At 53.1% G+C, this 18,087-nt stretch overlaps 1 protein-coding gene across 3 annotated transcripts in view; it reads right to left on the bottom strand.

Annotated features, from left to right (window-relative positions):
• The window catches only part of DLGAP4 (DLG associated protein 4), a 91,013-nt gene that overhangs the window by 30,162 nt on the left and 42,764 nt on the right, over positions 1–18,087 (bottom strand). For 2 of the 3 annotated variants that reach the window (XM_065893538.1, XM_065893540.1), the window contains 3 exons: positions 6,238–6,599; positions 3,646–3,734; positions 2,710–3,122 (listed from right to left, as the gene is read on the bottom strand). In XM_065893538.1, coding sequence (XP_065749610.1) covers positions 2,710–3,122; positions 3,646–3,734; positions 6,238–6,599 — 864 coding nt within the window. Of the gene's footprint in view, positions 1–2,709; positions 3,123–3,645; positions 3,735–3,996; positions 4,077–6,237; positions 6,600–18,087 lie in introns of all 3 variants that reach the window. The other variant, XM_065893539.1, reaches the window with a different exon arrangement.

Genomic DNA, 18,087 nt, shown 5'->3' with positions numbered 1-18,087 from the left:
CATTATTCATACTAGCCCAAAAGTGGAAACAACTCAAATGTCCACCAACAGATAAATGTGTAAATAAAATGTAGTATTATCCATAAAATGGAATATTACTCCACAATAAGGAATGAAGAACTGATACATGCTACAACATGGATGAACCTTAAAAACATGCAGCAAAAGAAGCCAGACACAAAAGACCTGTCATACAATCATACTGTATGACTCCATTTACATAAATGTCCAGAATAGGCAAATCCACGGAGACAGAATTAGTGGTTGCTAAGAGCTAGTGGGGAGGAGGGGATGAGGAGTGACTGCTTATGGTCACGGGGTTTCTTTTTGGAGTGATGGAAAGGTTCAGAATCTAGATAACAGTGATGGTTGCACAACATTATGAGTGTACTAACTGCCACTGAACTATATACTTTAAAAGGGCAAATTTTATGGCATGTGAATTATATCTCAATAAAGTTGTTATAGCGTGGGAAAAAAAAGAAAGCCTCCCAGAAAGAGAGACAACAAAAAGATAAGAGAAAGAAAAGATCAGAGACAGGATCAACTCAGCAGATCCAACATGTGAGTGACAGGAATTTCAGACAGAGAAAACAGAACAAGTGGAAGTGAGGAAATTATTTAAAAAAATTAATTCAAGACTATTTCTGCAAGAAACAAAAGACCTGAGTCTCCACATAAAAGTGGCCTATTAACTACTGGCACAAAGACCCATTCCAGGGCACATCACTGAGAAATTTCATAAGAGAGGTAAAAGTGAAGATCCTAACAGATCCTAACAGCTTCCAGAGATAAAATAATACAAAGGACTGAGACCTGGAATGGCCTCAAACTTTTCATCGCAAGTAATGGAAGCTAAACATAATACGGCCTCCTTAAGATTCTGAGGGAAAGTTACTTTCAACTTTATTTTAATATTTATATATAAATTATATCTATATTTATATACAAAAATAATTTGTATTTACTATTTTCTTTACACCCAGCCAAACTACATGAGGTCTGAATAAAGACATAGTTTCCAAAAATTGATCTCCAACTGAAGGTGTGCTCCCGTAAAGCGAGGGGCTAAAACCAGGAAAGCGGAAGACCACGTTGTCCAAAAAAGCAGGGTGTCCATCACAGTAAAGTAGCCAAGGGCAGTCCCAGGTGACGAAAAGGGAAGTCTCTGGACAGCAGCCTGGCAGCAGGCCCAGAAAGCAAGCTGGCCAGATCAGGGCAGAGGACAGAGGGCACCAGGAAAAATAGGAGATCATGAGATTATCTGATACGTTTGCACACCTGGAAAATAATATTGATGAGGGGCTGGCCAATCTGGTGGAGCATGTGAAAAAAATTACAAATAGGAGCTTAGAAAATAAAGTGTATAAAAAAGTGAGGCAACCATTCATTCTAGGAAAAACAAAATGTATAAGAACATGAAATCATTAATATACTACAAGGCTCTGCAGTGAACAGCATTTACATGCTCATAGCAAACAGAAATATTGGTTGTTTTTTAACCTCAAACTGATGTAATATACAGAGGGTGGGGCACAGGAAGCAGAGGTGACAGAGCTAAATACTGAGCTATTATTATAGTAGAGATCAATACATAATGATTAATTTGAGAGGAAATAAAAGGTAATCCCACTTAAAAATGAAAAAGAAATATGAAGGTAAATACCAGAATACACAGTTGATGAGAGCTGAAAGTGGGGAAGGCTGAGGAAGGGCAGAGGGCTGGATGGTTTCTGTTAGAAGCCATTTAGTGCTCTCTCTGATCCTTGCCTCTGCTCTGATTTTGTAAATACTAGTATTGTAAAAGGTTGTTAGGTATATACCTCACAACAGTTCCCTGCACACCAGTGGGTGTGACATCAAAGCTGGGGACTGGCCTAGAGAGAGTGAAAACAGGGCCTCTGAGTCATCAAGGGGTGGTTTCCTCAGGCCCTGCCCCACCAGGGGTCGGTGGGATGCTGGCTCCATCCCTTCTGGATACTCCGGAGACCTGTACTTCCTGCACGGTCTGTGAAGGGGAGCCATCTAGGGGCCGGAGCTTCCCAGGGGCCTGCCTCCAAACCACCCTTCCCCTGTATCAAACACCTGTGAATCTAGGCTCCCTACATATTTCTAGCTCTTTCTAGAACTATTCTCTAATTTCTCGGGGGAATTTTTGGAAACAGGCATGGTATAGACAGAAGCCTAAGTGGGAAAGTAGATGACTTCTGTCTAACCCATTCATAGTTCTTCACACCCTGCTGAGGTTCACAGTTAAATCCCTGGCACTTGGTACACAGTAGGTGCTCAATAAGGAGCCGCCAAAGGCATAATTATGGTGCCAACTTTCTGTGTCCGTCACTTCGTCGGGCCCTGAACATGCACCGCCGCATCAGAGGGTAGGATTATCTCCACGTTACAGGTAAGGAAACTGAGGCTCAAGGCACCTGCCCAAGGTCACTTCACTAGTAAGGGAAGAGCTAGGATTCCAACCCGGGGGCTGCTGACCCCACAGCCAGTGCAACTAGCAGCTGCTGCCGTAAATCCTTTCTGGAAAAAGGTTTGGTTGGGTCGGTGGATGGATGGAAGAAAGGAAAGAATGAGAGTAAGGGGTGGAATCACAACCGACCCAGGAAGAGAACCTAAGAACCCCCACCCCCACCTCGGAGGCTGGGGCTGGCACCCGCACCCCTCCCGCCCCGCCCCCGGGGCCGGCCTCACAGCACCCACCTTCTTCAGAGAGGCTGTTCTCTTTGGTCTCCTTGTCCATCTGGCAGCACCAGCCTTCCAGCCGCTCCGTTTCTGCCTGAAGCAGCTTCAAGAACCAGTAGCCGTCCCGGCGGCAGGCACCTGGCTGTGCTGGCTCCGCGGGGGAGCTGGAGGACGTCTCCAGCCAGGGGTCGGGCGGGGGCAGCGAGGATGCCTCTAAGGCAGGGTCGCTGTCGTCTCCATAGGAGAGGTTGCGCTTGATCTGGGCAATCCTGGGGGTCTGCCGGGGGCCGGCATCGATGCTGATGGAGTCGGGGTGTGGGGTGCAGTCCGGGAGGCTCCTCTCAGATGACTTACAGCTCGAGTCGTTGGCATCCTGGGTATCCGAGTCGGTGTCCCGTCGGGAGGACATGCTGTGAGAGGGGGCGCTGCTTCTGTGGGTGCGGGGTGGAGTGGGGGTGGGGACAGTAAGGGGTGAGTCACCCAGAGGGCCAGAGACCAGAGGCCACCCCGACCCGGACACACGGGAGACAGAGAAACGGATGCATCGTCTGCTCACCATGCGCCTGAAGCGGGTCCCACAGCCCCCGTCTCATTCTCTGCTCAGCCCCCACCCCGCCCACACGCACACACACACAGACAAGGTCATAAGGTTGCCTGTTTACTGCACTGGGGCCAGGACGCCCACCAACATCGGGGTGCCAGGCCATGTCTCCACCCGGCCTCGGCCCCCGTGGCTGATTAATCTCACAGAGCAAGCGCTCGTTGAGCGAGCACGCCCGCCCGCCCAGCCTCCCACACCTGGGCCACCGCCCGCACCCCAAACCCAGCTCGGTTACTAGAAATCCAGCAAGGAGAAGTGGGTTAGGGAGAGCAGGAGGAGAAGGCGCAGGAGAGGGGAGAGCAGAGGGAGGGAGAGGAGAGGGGAGAGGCAGCCAACACCTCGGTGCCACTTACCGCCAGTCGTCCTCTACCTGAACCCCGATGGACTGGAATTTGGTAGCGGGACTGGGCTCCTCTTTTGGCACCGGCTGAATGCAGTCAACCTTATTGAAGGACAACGACAGCAACGGCACAGAGACAAAGACAAAAATAAAGAACAAACACCACACTTGCTGCTGAAATTCACGTTAGTGGGACGACGCAAACGGACGTGTGGACGTGTGGACAGACAGACACGAGGCATGCGGACACTGCACGTGGGCCCGAGGCCAGACCAGGTTAAGCCGGGCACTGCTCATTCGCGCGGAGGCGGGCGGGCAGGTGGGTGGGAGGTGGGATGGGGTGGAGATGACTGGCTTTCCCTACTCTGAGGAGGGTGCCATCACATCGATCGCTTTGGGTCCGTTGTCCTCCGAGAGGTGGGAATCGTTCCTTCTAGTCCTCTCCTTCACACGCATCAGAGAGAAGAAAAAAAAAAAGGACAACGAAAGAGAAAGAAAACACACACACACAAAGCCACAGCCGTTATCTGGTGTAGTTGAAGCGGGGCTGTCTCGAGGCAAAGATCGCTCCCCCAACCCTGCAGGTGAAGGGCAGGCTGGAGGCGCCGGCACTAGGGGCACACCTTGGACAGCAGTTCTGGATTTGAAAGCTGCAACCAAGGCAAGAGCCGGCCAAGTCCCTGGGCCCTATGGAATGCCAGCCCTGGGCCTCGATCACACTTGGCTGAGGTTACCTTCAGCGCTGGATGGGCCAGGGGAGCCACGTGCAAAGCTGGCACTCTTTCTCTATACCAGTGATGCCTTGGGCCTACCTTTCTTTTCCTTGGGCCTACCTTTCTTTTCCGGGACAGAGGTACGTGGCCACAGAGCAGCCAGGTCAGCCCCTCCGCCACCGCTCATGAATGAGGGAGAACACACACTTGACCCAGGGCTCGAGGCACCAAGGGGTGGGACGAGAGTTGTAGGGGTGTCCTTGGAAATAGAAGACTCTCGTCTCTTGGCTTCACAGAGGCCAGGGAGGCTTTCCCGGGCAGGGACTGAGCACCAGGCTCCTCCTTGCCAGGGGGGTGCAGCTGCATTTCTCCTTCAGCAAGAGCCAGCTCAGAGGATGCAATATCACCGGATCTCAAGAAGCTGCCTGGAGAGCATGGAGTGGGGGTGGGGTGAACCCGGGGGAGCAGCCTGGATGAGCCCAAGAGTCAGAGTACTCAGCCCTGTGTGAACTGCCGAGTGAAAGGATCAGGGTGAGTCTAACTCTCTCAGGTCTTCTGGAAAGATAAGAACATCCGGTTTGGCCAAGGAGAGGGTGGGGCTGCCCAAACAAAGACCCTGGGACTAGACTATTTTCTGTATTCCTTAGTCTCTCCTGAGAGCTGTACAGGACAGGGGCCGGACCCCTTATGAAGGAGCCCAGAAAACTGAATAGTCTCTTGGCCAACTTTCTTCTTGTATATGTGCCCAAATTTTTCCTCTCCAAGAGGCAAGTGCAAGAAATCGGCCAGTGAGCCATCTCTGGTCCATTCTGCCCCCCTTTGAGTCCCATGTTCCTTCTGTAATTTTGGTGCTTTGTCATCTACTCGGCCATGCCCCACTGCGCAGGGGTGGCTGGGGAAACGGAGATCCTGTCCAATCTAAGCCACAGTGCACACCAGCTGGACCTCCTTGATCGCCCTCTGGGTTTGGAGGGGCTCTGCCTCCCACAAGCTCTTAGCTCACTGTAGCTGCCCTCCCTCCCTGCCCTGAGTATGCTCCACTTTAGTCTGGATTTAGAGCAACTCTTGAAAGCTGCAAGGCAGGGCCCAAGTTTTCCCCACTCAGCTAACAGCAGGCAGATTACTGATGTTAAGTGCATGCAGGAGGTGCAGTGAAGCAGTGGAGGGGAAGCTGGCGCACCCTGCCCTGCTGTGTGCCCTGGCCATGGGCGCACAGTGAGCCTGGCTTCCTGAAGGGTCTGCTGGCTTTGGCCACTTGGTCCCGGGGAATTATCTGCCTGGATCCTTTCTCACAGAGGGATGCACTGGGACCGACATCCCACTTCTCAATTTGACATGGGCCTGGCACCTCAAGCAACCTACCTGTCCCCAAGGCCCGAGAGGGCTCTGGGCAAAGTTCCCCTTGAGCAACCCCCAAGGCTCCAGGGCCCTGAGTCCTGGGCCCCTGGCCCTCGGCGTCTACGCTCCACGCTGCTCCCACCGCCAGGCGGGGCTGTGGCCTCCGCACCGGAGCTGACCTTGGATCAGAGAACTGTTAGGCCAGTCCCGCCTCCCACGCGTCAGCTGCCAGGGCAAACGGTGGAGTGAACAGACAGACAGTGGACAGGCAAACAGTGGACAGGAGATGGCTGGCTGAGTGTAACTACATTCACTGGGACAACCCATCGTTGGAGCAGGGACACCTGCCCACAGCTGCAGAGCCCGCAGCATGTTCGGGTGAACGTGAGGAAGACGTGACTATGGGTGGAATTTGGTCTGGCCACTTGGGGCCGACCCCCCAAAACAGACAAACCACCTTTGCCCAAGAGACCTAGTGGGCCTCCACCAGATGTAATTACACGCAGGCAGGTGCACGGCGTGGGCCGAGGACAGAGTGCGAAAGGGGCCCCTACTTGTATTCCTATAGACGACAGTTTCCTTTTGGGAATGGCCTCAGGGTGGGATTCGGAGCTGGTCAGCGTCCCTTGTTCGCTCTTCAAAGCTGCATGTTTTGGGGGTGGCTCAGGGACCTCGGGGGCTGGGGTGACTCCGCCCCGTGTCACACTGGGTGGTCGGGTACTGCTGTCCAGGCTGTCCGACGAGTTGCTCAGGCCGGACTGGCTCGTCACTTCGCTCTTGTGGTCCTGGCTGTCCAGGTAGGTGTCCTGGGCAGACTCAGTGCTGCTCTGGACCGTGACGGAGATGAACGGCTTCGATGTGGTGCGCGGAGGGACCGGTGGCGGGGTCTTCTTATACGCCACTAGGCATGATGAACCTGCAGATGGGTGAGAAGAGGGCAGGAGAGAAGGTGAGGCCCCAGCCCTCTCGAGCCCCTTTCAGGGCTGAGGCTCTACCTGACCTGACCCTAGCTCTGGCCTCGGTGAGGATTTCTGGAGCAGGAGAATGGGGGTCAGACACAGCAATGACCAAGACACACACAGGCCCTGCCCACCTTCATGCTGAGCCAAGGTCAAGCCTAGTGGGGGATGCCCACATGGACCAAACACAACCTCCACCTGAGTCCCACACAAAGGTCTTACCCGTCCGGGGCATGGGCTGGATGGTGACAGCAGAGTGACGGTCAGGACAGCTAAGGAATGGTTAACCTCACTTGTCCTCAAGCTCACCGAGAGACCTACCACTCCCCTGCCCAGGTCTTTTCCTCCTACCCTACCTTCCCTCCACCCTTGTTTCCTCTGCCTGGATGCCCTCTCCCTGTCTGGTCAGAGACCAACACATCCTTCAGGGCTCAGCTGTCCTTCCCCACATCTTGCCATTCCCACCCCACCCCTCACCTTGTTATGTGAAAACCCCACACACCAGTCTACCTCCCCCAAGACTCCATCACGCCCGGTCAGACTCTCTGTTCTCCACCAAGATTCAGGGAACCAGGACCCGCCATAGGTGGGAGTTGGTGTCTCAGAGTCCCATTCTGAATCTGGCCCAGGGCTGGCCCACAGCTGGCTTCGTAAACGCTGAACTTTTTGTTCTGAAACAGGAGGTGCTTTTCAAACAGCAGTAGCTACTTGCTGTGAGGGGCTGGGTCACATCCAGCGGCTTTTCTCAGCATCTTAACTCCAACTGCCCTTTCCCCAGTGAGGACTGAAATGAGCCTCTCCCCGGGTGAGGCCCGGGCCAGAAGAGGAGCCAGAGGAGTGGTTTTAAGCCTTGCCTTCAAGGGACTGCCAATCACAGTGATGGTGATGGCTCAATGGAAACCCTCAAAATGAGGCCCAGTGCCACAGGGGCAGTGACAAGGCACAGCAGAATCCATTCATCTGCTCCTGTGAGATATCACTACGCAAACATCAGAATGACCAAAATAAAAACCGGTGACAACACCAAATGTTGGCGAGGATGTGGAAAACTGGAATCACTCATTCACGGCTGGTGGGAGTATACAATGATAAAACCATGGAAAAGTAAACATGCAATTACCATACAACCCAACAAGTGCACCTTGGGCATTTATCCCATAGAAATGATAACACATTCACAAAAAACTTATATAGGAATGTTCACGGCAGCTTTATTTGATATAGGCCAAAGTGGAAACAAGCTCACCGAGAGACCTACCACTCAATGGGTGAATGGCTGTGGTGCGCCCAGACCACGGAACACCACTCAGAAACAAAAAGAAATGAACCACTGATACAAGCAACTACTTGGATGAATCTCAAGTGAATTACACCGAGGGAAAAAGCAATCTCAAAAAGTTACAAACCACATGATTCTATTTATAAAGCATTCTTGAAATGACCTAATTATAGAGATGGGAACAGATTAGTGGTTGGTGGGGAGACTAGGGGGAGAGAGTGATGGGGAGGCTGGAGGGACTTGGTTATACAGGGGCGACAGGGAGGACCCCGGATGGGAGTTCTATATCTTGACTGTGGTGGTGGATTCATGAACCTACACATGCAGTGAAACTGCATCAAACTAAAAAACCACAAGGTGATACAAGTGAAAATGGTGAAATCTGAGTAAGATTGGTGGGTTGTACCTATGTCAATATTTGGGTTATGATAATTATACTACAGTTTTGCAAGATTTTTCCATTGAGGGAAACCAGGTAAAGGGTACGTAGGATCCCTCTGTATTATTTCCTACAACTGTATGTAAATCATATACAATTACCTAACAATAAAAAATGTAATATAAAAAGCCCATCCATCTGTTTGTTCACCTGATAGACGTGTATTAAGCCAGGCCCTGTACTGGGGTCCAGGAAAGCTAGGAGCCCCATCAGCAGAGAAACAGCCGTGACACAACTACTTCAACAGCAATAGAGGCCACAGTAGAAAAGCCCAGGAACTGGGAGCCGTGTCTTGTGCTTGACCTAGTCTGGGTGACCAAGTGCTCTGGGAGCTCAGAGCCAAGAGCACTGTTCCTCCTCTGTTCAAAATTTCCCAGTTCTGCTCAGGGATCCCCCCAGACAGACACACCCACAGTCTCTGACTCCCCAACCCAAGAAGGGTGGTGCAGGGGCAGGAGGCGGGGCTTCGGTCTGCGGGAGAAGGACCCTCCAGGGCCCTGCCCCGTGGAAAGGAACAGGCCTGCTCTGGAAGATGAGCTCCTGTGTTCAGCTGGTTGTAAGGCACAGGCTGACAGCCGAAAGCTGGGCCGCTTACTGAGCTGTGCTCAGCAGCTTTGTGGCTTTGTAATTCACACCTCACGGTGACTCTGTGAGGTGGGGGTATGATTACGCCCATTTTAAAGATGTGGCACACGAGGCTCAGAAAGTTAGATAACTTGCCCAGAGTTGCCAACAGCAAGTGACAACCACATCTGTTCGGCTGCACAGCCCACCACACTCCACTCCCCGGGCCTCGGGCCTCCCCCCACCTTTGCTGGGCTGGGGCTGCAGGTGTCTGAGGCTTTCACTGACCACTTTGCCCCTCAGCATCCTGCTGGACTCTGGAGCCAGTGTGCAGGGGCACATCCAAGCTGAGACCTGACAGCTGGAGGAGGAGGGGCAGGAGCCAGGGGCCTGGCTTCCAGGCCCCGACAATGCCTCACCGAAGTCCCTGTCCCCCAGTGAACTTTTTAGTACCTTTATCTGTTCAGTGGGGGTGGAGGAGTTCTAACAGCACACCGTATTCACATAGCTCTTGACTAACTCACAGCATTTTCCCATTTATGCTCTCATTTTAGGGTAAGTATGGAGGCTCCCCTCACTGTGACTGAAAGGGAGACTCCTGCTAGGAATCCCTCCTCCCCATTGCCTGAAATTCTACCATTTGAGAGTCATTCCTTTGGTAGTGAGGATCCAAAAGCCAGAAGGCAGAAGAGAACCAGACAAGCCTGAGTTCAGACCCCAGCTCTGTCATATACCAGTTGCGTGGCCACAGGGAGTGATTACATAGGCTACATCACAGAGGTCAAGGCTCAGACAGCCCAGTGCTGGCGTGGCTCTGACTAGTTTCTGGTACAGAGGGAGACAGGCCTGGAGGACAGGGGGTGAGCCAAAATTTTACCACTCCCCAGACACTGGTGGGGAGGCTGTACTGGTTCTCTGACCAGCCAGGGGCAGTCTCCCCCAAGAGCTGGACACGTAGAGAAGCCCGTCGAAGCCCATGACCACCAGAGCCCAGCAGAGACACGACTCATTGGGGATTTCAGGATTTGTTTGTCTGTTTGGCCTAAATATCCCAAGAAAGATTCAGTGGAGTCTTCTGCCCCAGATTAGAAAAGCGAAGCCCTAATCTGCTCAAAATGTTTAAGGGGGGGAATATGCCCCTAAAGGGGGTGGCAGTGAGCATGAGGACCCAGAACTGGGCTCTAAGCCTGGCGGAGGCCGTGTAACCCCAGTCAGGGTCCTTGTCCCCACCTGTGGTGGGGCTAACACTGGCCTGGAGGAGTCAGTCTGTGCAGGGACCTGCCCCACCCAGGAGATAATGTGACTGTCCAAGGGTCTGGACAGAGGACTAACCCTCCAGCCTCTCTCTCAGGGTTGTGTAGGCCAGAGTCCTGCTGACGCAGCCACTCATTAGAGAGAAAGTGAACTAGAAGGAGGCCAGGCCAGATGGCCAGAAGTGAAAGAAGAAAAAGTAAACTCATCTTGGATTCTCTATGTCTCCTGGGGCACAGGTGACAGCCAGACAAGCGGTGTGACTAATGGAGAGGATTTCGGGGCATCTCTCAGCTGTGAGCACTGTCCCCCCCAGGGCAGGGGGATGGGGCCCGAATCCACAGGACAGCTCTCATTTCACAGGCGTGAAATGCCAAGAAACATAGGCCAACACCTCCCCCAGCCCCTTCCAATGTGGCAATCCAGGCAGTCTGTGTTCCTCACGCCCACCACACTTCCTCCCACCTCGGGGCCTTTACACAAGCTGTTCTTTCTGCCTGGAAGGCTTCTCTCAGAACCTCACATGTTTCAAGTGTCACTTCTTCTAGGAGGCCTCCCCTGACTGCTCCCTACTCTCCCATCACTCAGGATCTCCATCAGAGCGCCCATCACATTTGTCATCAGCTCAGCGAGGCATTTACTTGTTGATGGTTACAGGCCTGAGGCGGCTGGGGGCTCTGTCTGTCTTGGCACAGCAGGTCGTGTCCCGGGCCCAGGGTAATATCTCAAGCATAGAAAGCTCTCAATAAATATTTGTTGAATAAGAAGAAGAACCTCATCATCGCTACAAAAACCCCTCGGTTGCCAAAAATCAAGATTTAGCCATAGTGAAGGCTCTCAACACTTTAGAACCCAAGGTTCTAGTCCCATCTCAAATTTGGAGCCCTTGCTGTTTGGTCCCACCCACCCATCCCTACAGCCTCACCTCCTGCCCTCCCACCCACTCAGCATGCCCCTTCCAGCTTCACAGAACCCACACACCCTTTGCAAACACACCACACTCTTCAGGCGCCAAAGCCTTTGCACGTGCACCGTTTCTGCCGGAACCCCTCTGCGCATCCTTCATGCTTCCTGTCCTCCGGCCAGTCCCTCCACTCTCAGCCCTTTCTGGCCCAGGCAGAGTCCGACCCTCTCCTCTGGAGCACTCAGGGCTGTGGCCAGGTCTCCGACTGAGCGTGTGTCCCATGCGGGTCAGCAGCCGGTCCCCAGTCCAGAGGGTGCACAACCATCATTTGCCAATTAAACCTTAGAGGGAAGCAAGTGCCCCCGAGACCCAAGATGTTGGCCCGGCCAGGATGTAACTGCGGTCCTCCCTGCCCTGGGGAGATATTCTATGTGCCACAATTTACACCAAAATGGCATATGGGTCCAACTCTCTGTCCATTCATTCTTGGAAAACTTTCAGATTTGCCCAGGAAGCTTGGGGGTGAACATCACTCCAGGGTGACTGTCTCCTCCAGCTGGTCCTTGTGCATATTTTTAAAGATCCTGAGTGACACATCACTGAGACACAGCATTGTCTGCACATTGCACAGCTGTGCCCGGGGGCTGCATGTTTCCCTGCCCTCACCTTGGCCATGCCGGTCCATCACGCCAAGGCTCAGACAGAAGCTGGTTGTGTGATGCCACCTGCCCCCGGCCCCAGACATCCAGCCCAGCCTCCCTGCCCCACTGTGCACAAGTCCTTGCTTCTTCTAAGTAGAAGCTCCCTCTGTCTCATTTCCGCCTTCTGCCCTAGATTTTATCCTGCAAACTCTATTTTTCAGGTCAGAATGAATTTGTTTCCACATCTTGCTTTTTTAATGTCAAGGTGTATAAGATGGCCAATCAGAGCTTCAGGTGCTCAGAGTACTGGCTGTGGCTCCATTTCCCCAGCAGCCCCAGCATGATAGCCTCCTGCAAGTGCCTTGGAGGCCCAGCCTAGTCCTCATGTCTGCTGGCTCCCAAGGGCCCGAGCTTGGCAGGGGTGCTGAAGGAGAAGCAGCCTAAACAGTGTAGGAGCCATGGCTGCAGGCTTTACATAAGAGGCAGCGGACCCATGCAAGACCCCACGTGAATGGAGCTGGCCTCAGAGCCAGAACCCCCTAAACTCCTTTGCTGACTCTGCCCGGCTTGTCGGAGGAAGGGCTGAGAGCCTGTAAGAGCCCTCCTTCTCTCACCCAACAAGTAACCGGTCAAACCACGCAGCTAAATCGGGGAGCTCACTTGTGTGCTACGGTTAAAGCAGAACTCACGGCTCCCGCCCACCTAGCCTCAAATTCCTCCCTCCTTCCCTGTTTCTTCCCCCAAAGCAGGGAAAGCTGGGAGAGAATTCCAAGGACCTAAGTCAGGATCGGGGACAGACTGACCTCTCAGAGCCACTTTCCTGCCGACGGCCCATGTGCCCTCTACTTTCCCCCTCTGCCAGCCTGGAAACCACCTCCCTCACTGTACCTTAAGAGTAACAACATCAAACTTCAATTGCAAATGCCAGCAAGAAAGACTGGCAGCACCTCTTACCCCAGCATCCTCCTGGGGCTCCTCCCCACTGCCCACAACCAGGGGCTCCCTACCTGCCTCCCCATCCTTCCCTTCTCCCCCCCTCTAGAGCCAGCCTCCCCTAGACGCCCCACACCGCCGCTCCCTGGCCCCTCACCCTCCTATCTTACCTTTCCTGTCCCTCTTCCACCCTGGCCAATGGGCCACTTGAGGAATCCCATCACGCCACTGCTTTGAAACCTTCCGATGGTGCCACCACCCACCCAGTGGAAGTGGAACAAGCCCTTCAGTGGGGGCACTCAGGGCTTCCAGAATCTGTACCTGCCTCAGACCCCAAAGTCCACAGGAGCCAAGAGGTTACAAAGGTGTCTGGGAAAGACGAAGCCACAAAGCTTAGGGAGTCCGGCCACACCCTTGGAGCCCTGCCCAGAAGGGGTGCACTCAGGACGCCCTCCTGTTGGTATCAGTGCCAAAGTTAACAGTGCTACTGAGCAAGCACTCCATCTACACTAAGTCCTCACTCTTCTTGATTCTGTATCTGCGAATCTGCCTACTTGCTAAGGCTCATACTGGTGGGGCTTTTTTCGCAGCCACGAGCAGAACCTGAAAATCTGAGTTTCCCAACACACAGGTTCCCGGCTGAGGCTGTTAACAAGGCAACACTGCCTTCTTGTTTCAGCTCATACTGTAAACAGGCACCCTTTTCCTGGTCTATTTAGTGCTGTGCTTTCACATTTTTGTGTGTTTTTTTGTTGGTGGTGATTTCTCTGCTTGAAATGGCCCCCAAGTATAATGCTGAAGTGTTGTCCAACGTTCCTAAGTGCAAGAAGGTTGTGATGTGCCTTATGGAGAAAACACGTGTGTCAGATAAGCTTTGCTCAGGCTTGAGTTACAGTGCTTAGATCAGTGTTAATAAATCAACAATATGTTAAATAAGGCATCTTTAACAGCAACCTTGGTGGTTTGTGCTGGTAGCAGGTAGAAACGCAGGGACTCTGCATTTCCCATAGGAGCAATGGTTCAGTATTCACTAATTCAGTGTTTGTGAGACATTATGGATGTGAGCACCATGAATAATGAGAATGGATTGTACTTTGGCCAGATGAACCCTCAGAAAAGATATGTGAGGTAGGTTTCTCACTGCCCTGTTTTCCAGGTGAGGCTCAGAGAGGTGGGGAGACTCGCCCAAGCTCACCTTCTAGCCAGGCAGTGTTGGGGCCAGGGATTGAACCCAGGCTGCCTGAAGCCTGACCCCTACCCTATGTCCCGCCCACTGTGCCAACTCTGTAAGGGTCATGTAGAGGCAACAGCCTTGAACATGTTAGCTGTTTCACCCAGAAAATGGGGTGTGACTCCCAATGTGCTCTGAGTAGAATTCAAAGAGATGGCTGACATGAAGATGTTTGTAATGCTGGGGTGGCCCCTATGATTCCACTTACCACGGTTTCTCGATGAAGGAGAGAGTGATCACCTTTTGGGGGACAGCTGAGGACCTTTCTGGAAGACATGAAGGTTGACTGGGTCCGGCAGGATGGACCAGAGTCACTGAGGGGCAAGGAGATGCAGGGCTTTCAGGTGGAGGGATGCTCCGAGCAAAGGAGCGGGGCAGCACAGCCCAAGGCGTGGGAAGACAGATTTGAGCAGGGCATGGCTCGGCAAAGTGGCATTTAGGTAATTTAGCTGGTGAAGGGAAGCCAGGGAGGCCTGAGAGAGGGCTGCCTCTTCTTGGACAGGGTCCGTGGCTTCCTGGGGCTGCTTGGACACCGGGAACGGTGGTATCTTCTTCCTGCCCACAGCATCCCTCACAAAGTCCCTCCAAACTGGCCTGCAGTCAGAGGATGTACAGCACGTGGACCTGACTGCAGCTGGAAGGGCGCATTGCCTCCTTTCTCAATAGCCCGGCACACCAGGCAGCTCTGTGTGAGGTGCCAAGGCCATCTCAAGCTCAGTGTGTCCAGAATGAATCTGAGCCTCTCCTCCCCGCCATCGGCCTTGCTCTTCTAAAGAGGGGACCCCCACGCACTCCATCACACACTCCAGAAGCCTGGGGAGTCCTGCCCCCTGCTTCCCAGGCCTCCCCCATCTGTAAGGCTTTGCCCCTCCCCCACAAAAGCACATGTCACAGAGCCGGGCTTCTCTCGACCCCACCACCCTGGTCTAGGTTTCCACTTTCTACCCTCTGGCCTCCCTGCTTTGTCAGTGATCCAACTCACCCACACTCACTCTCCAGAAAGCAGCCTGAGGAGTTTTTTTAAAGTACAAATTGGATTAATGCTTCCCATTTCTAAAGCTTTTCAAAGGCTCCCCACTCCATGAAGTTGCCCACCTTGGCCTACTACAGGCACTGACCCCTTCTCCAGCCTCAGTTCCTGCACTTTCCCCTTGCTGATTCCATTCCAGTCACACTGCTATTCCTCAAACACTCCAAGCATGCGCCGACCTCAGGGCCTTTGAACCTGCTGTTTCCCTGTCTGAGATGATCCCCACCCCCCACCTCTGCACACCTACTCCTTCCCATCCTGCTCTCATCTCTGCTTCCCACTCAAGTCTCAGCTCAGGGGTCATGCCCTCAATGAGGGCCTCCCAGACCACCCTGTCTAAAGTTGCTGTTCTTCCTTTGAGGATCCTGTTTATTTCATCGAGCACTGATCAACTTACTGGTTCACTTGTCTTTTGTCTCTCTCCCCTACCAGACAGAGATCCCGAGTATCTAATATAGATTCCTGAGGGTGGGGACCCTGAATACCTTATAGAATTAAGATGCTTTCCCAGCACCAGGCCCGATACATGGCTGGGCTCAGTAAGTATTTATTGAATTAATGAACAACCCCCTATTTGTCAGTTGGGTAGACTGAAGCTCAGGGAAGAATGATTTACTCCTGACTCTGAGTCGGAATCTAATGGCCAGTGCGAGCGCTTTGAAAAGCTCCCTTCAGGTCAGCCCCCAACACACACACACACACACACACACACACACTACAGGAGCACAATCTGGTGGGAGGTAAAGCTTGGAGCAGCTCTGCTTGAAGTTCGGCAATGAAGCTGTGGGAACGAGAGCTCAATAAACCCTAAGCACTGGGCATCAGAAACAACTTGAAAAATAACCATTTCTGAAAGGTGGCAGAGAAAGAAAGCAAGCAGTGCTTCCGGCAACATCTTCCAGGCAAGGCATATCATATGTACAGATTTAAAAGAATCATGACTGAGTGAGTCCTGGGCCAGGTACTACTTTATTCCAGACACAGGCCTGGGAGGGGAGATAATCATCACTGATGTTTTATAGATGAGAGAACAGGCTTTTAGCTTTTAACAGTGGCCGTGCTCTGTGAGGCTGTGGTCGACTGTGTACCTTGCACAGGGTCTAATCCTTTCTGGGCCTTCGTTTCCCCAGCTAAGTGGGTTGGCCTTGAATGGGCATCACGAGTTTAAACGTCTACAGGAGACCATGCATGTAACCCCTCTGGCCCACAGCTGTCACGTGGAAGACCTGGGTGAGAGAAGCCAGAAATCTGGCCTTAAAAATAAATAAATAAAACCTCTAAATTTAAAAGTGGAGTTAGTTAATTCTTTTAAAAATGGAGTTAGTCAATTCCAAGTTTTAAAAAACACTGGGCAGGTACGTGCCTGCCTGCTAACGTGGCCCGTGGCACACAGGTTTGTGACTGCTGGAACAGCTGTCCTCAGGCCTCCTTGCTCCTTCTGGAGCTCCAGCCCCTCTCCCCCTGCTCCCCGGGAAGCCGGTCCACTAGAACCTCCCCCTTGGAAAGGCAGGAGACCCTTGGGAACCTTGAGATCGAGGCAGCAGGAGGCCCTTCTGGTGGTGGTGTCTCAGGTCTGTTGGGCAAAAGCAGAGAAGCCCCTTCTGGTCGGCAGGCCAGTTCTGCTTGCAGGCTCTTGGCACCAGGGCACAGGTGGCGGGAGAGCCCCATCCAGAGCACAGATGGCCGCCCCCCTTCATGGGCCTGGAGCAGCTGCCCGAGAGGGACCAGCTTGGTTGCTGGGACAACACCCTTCGCCCCCTCCAGAGACAGCTGCTCCTTAGAAGCCCTGTTCACACACCAGTTGGGGTCAAAGGTATGAGGTGGCTCTGTCCTGACATGTTCAGGCCAGAGGTGCTGGAGGACAGGGTTAAGCAATGCCCTCCAGATGGACCCACAATTCAGGTCAGCTGATTCTCTGAGGACAGGAAGTTGCCGGTCAGGAGCCTTCACAAGCTCCCGGGCATCTCCCGACTGAGGGCTGGCCGTGAACTGGCCTAGCATGAAAAGCTTTAACTGTATTGGCTCATCAACTCTTCACCAGGCCTATCACTCCCATTTCAAAGAGGAAAAAAGTGAGGCCCAGAGAGAAGTGAACAGCCCCAGGTCACATAGCCAGGATTTGAGCTCAGGTTTTCTGATTCCAGAGCCAGCACTTGTAGCTGCTGCTTCACCACACTGACCAGGGCTGGAGTTAGGTGCACTTAGCAGGGCCTGGCTGAGATTCTGGCCAGGCCAGTTTCCCAGTCAGGACCCTAATCTTGGGTCCTCATGCAGGGTTTGGCAATATCCTCTGCGTGGGTTAGATGGTGGCTGCCTCTGGCTCTGCTGGCCATGGGGTCAGAGGCCTGGTGCCCCTGGACCAGAACCCTAGCACGTGGAAGAAAAAGGTGGCCCGCTCTGCCTGTGATCACTGCCACCCACCGCCCTTCCTCAGGCCCTTTTCTTCTGGATGTGCAGTCCTGGACACTCTGACCCTCCACCAGAAACACCAGAACCCCTGACGTGGTTTCCCAGTCACTCAGGACTTCCCCAGTTTGGCTAAATCTCACTACAGCCTCAAGGCAGAGCCCAAAGAGGTGAGGCCACTCGTCCCAGGTCACAAAGCTGGCTGATGGGGTACTGGGACTGGAACAAGGATGTGTAAACCTCTAAATTCTAGGGTCCGAGGAGATAGTAATTCCAGTGACTTTCAAACCAGGTTCTGGGGGCCCTCAAGAGGGCCTGGGGAGGCTTTTTGACTCCCACCCCCCGCCAGGGCCCTCAGAGCACCTCCATTTTCTTTTTTTCCTCCATATGGTATTTTGGGATCCACCGGACTAATTCAACCTCCTCATAGTACAAATGAGGAAACTGAGGATCAGAAAGGCAAATGTACTCCCTGAGGATCAGGTGGCAGAGCAGGGACCTTGCCTGGGGCTCTGAGTGTGGGTGTGTTCCCTCTGGCCACCTGACTCCCAGCCTGGAGACCACCAGCCCTAGGCATTCAGGGAGGCACCCGCGTGTGGCTGAGCCCCACCTCCTCCAGCCCGACCAGGGGACCCCAGACGGCATGCTGTTTCTCAAAAAACATTTCCACGAACACTGCGACCATAATCCAGTAAGCAACCTGTCAGGCAACGTTCACCCCTCGCCGCCTGTTCTGTGCTGGAGTCTGCTGCAAATGTCCTTTTATC

The sequence above is a fragment of the Phocoena phocoena genome, chromosome 15 (assembly GCF_963924675.1).
Source record: "Phocoena phocoena chromosome 15, mPhoPho1.1, whole genome shotgun sequence".
Taxonomy (NCBI): Eukaryota; Metazoa; Chordata; class Mammalia; order Artiodactyla; family Phocoenidae; genus Phocoena; species Phocoena phocoena.
This window is presented reverse-complemented; position numbering and strand designations above follow the sequence as displayed.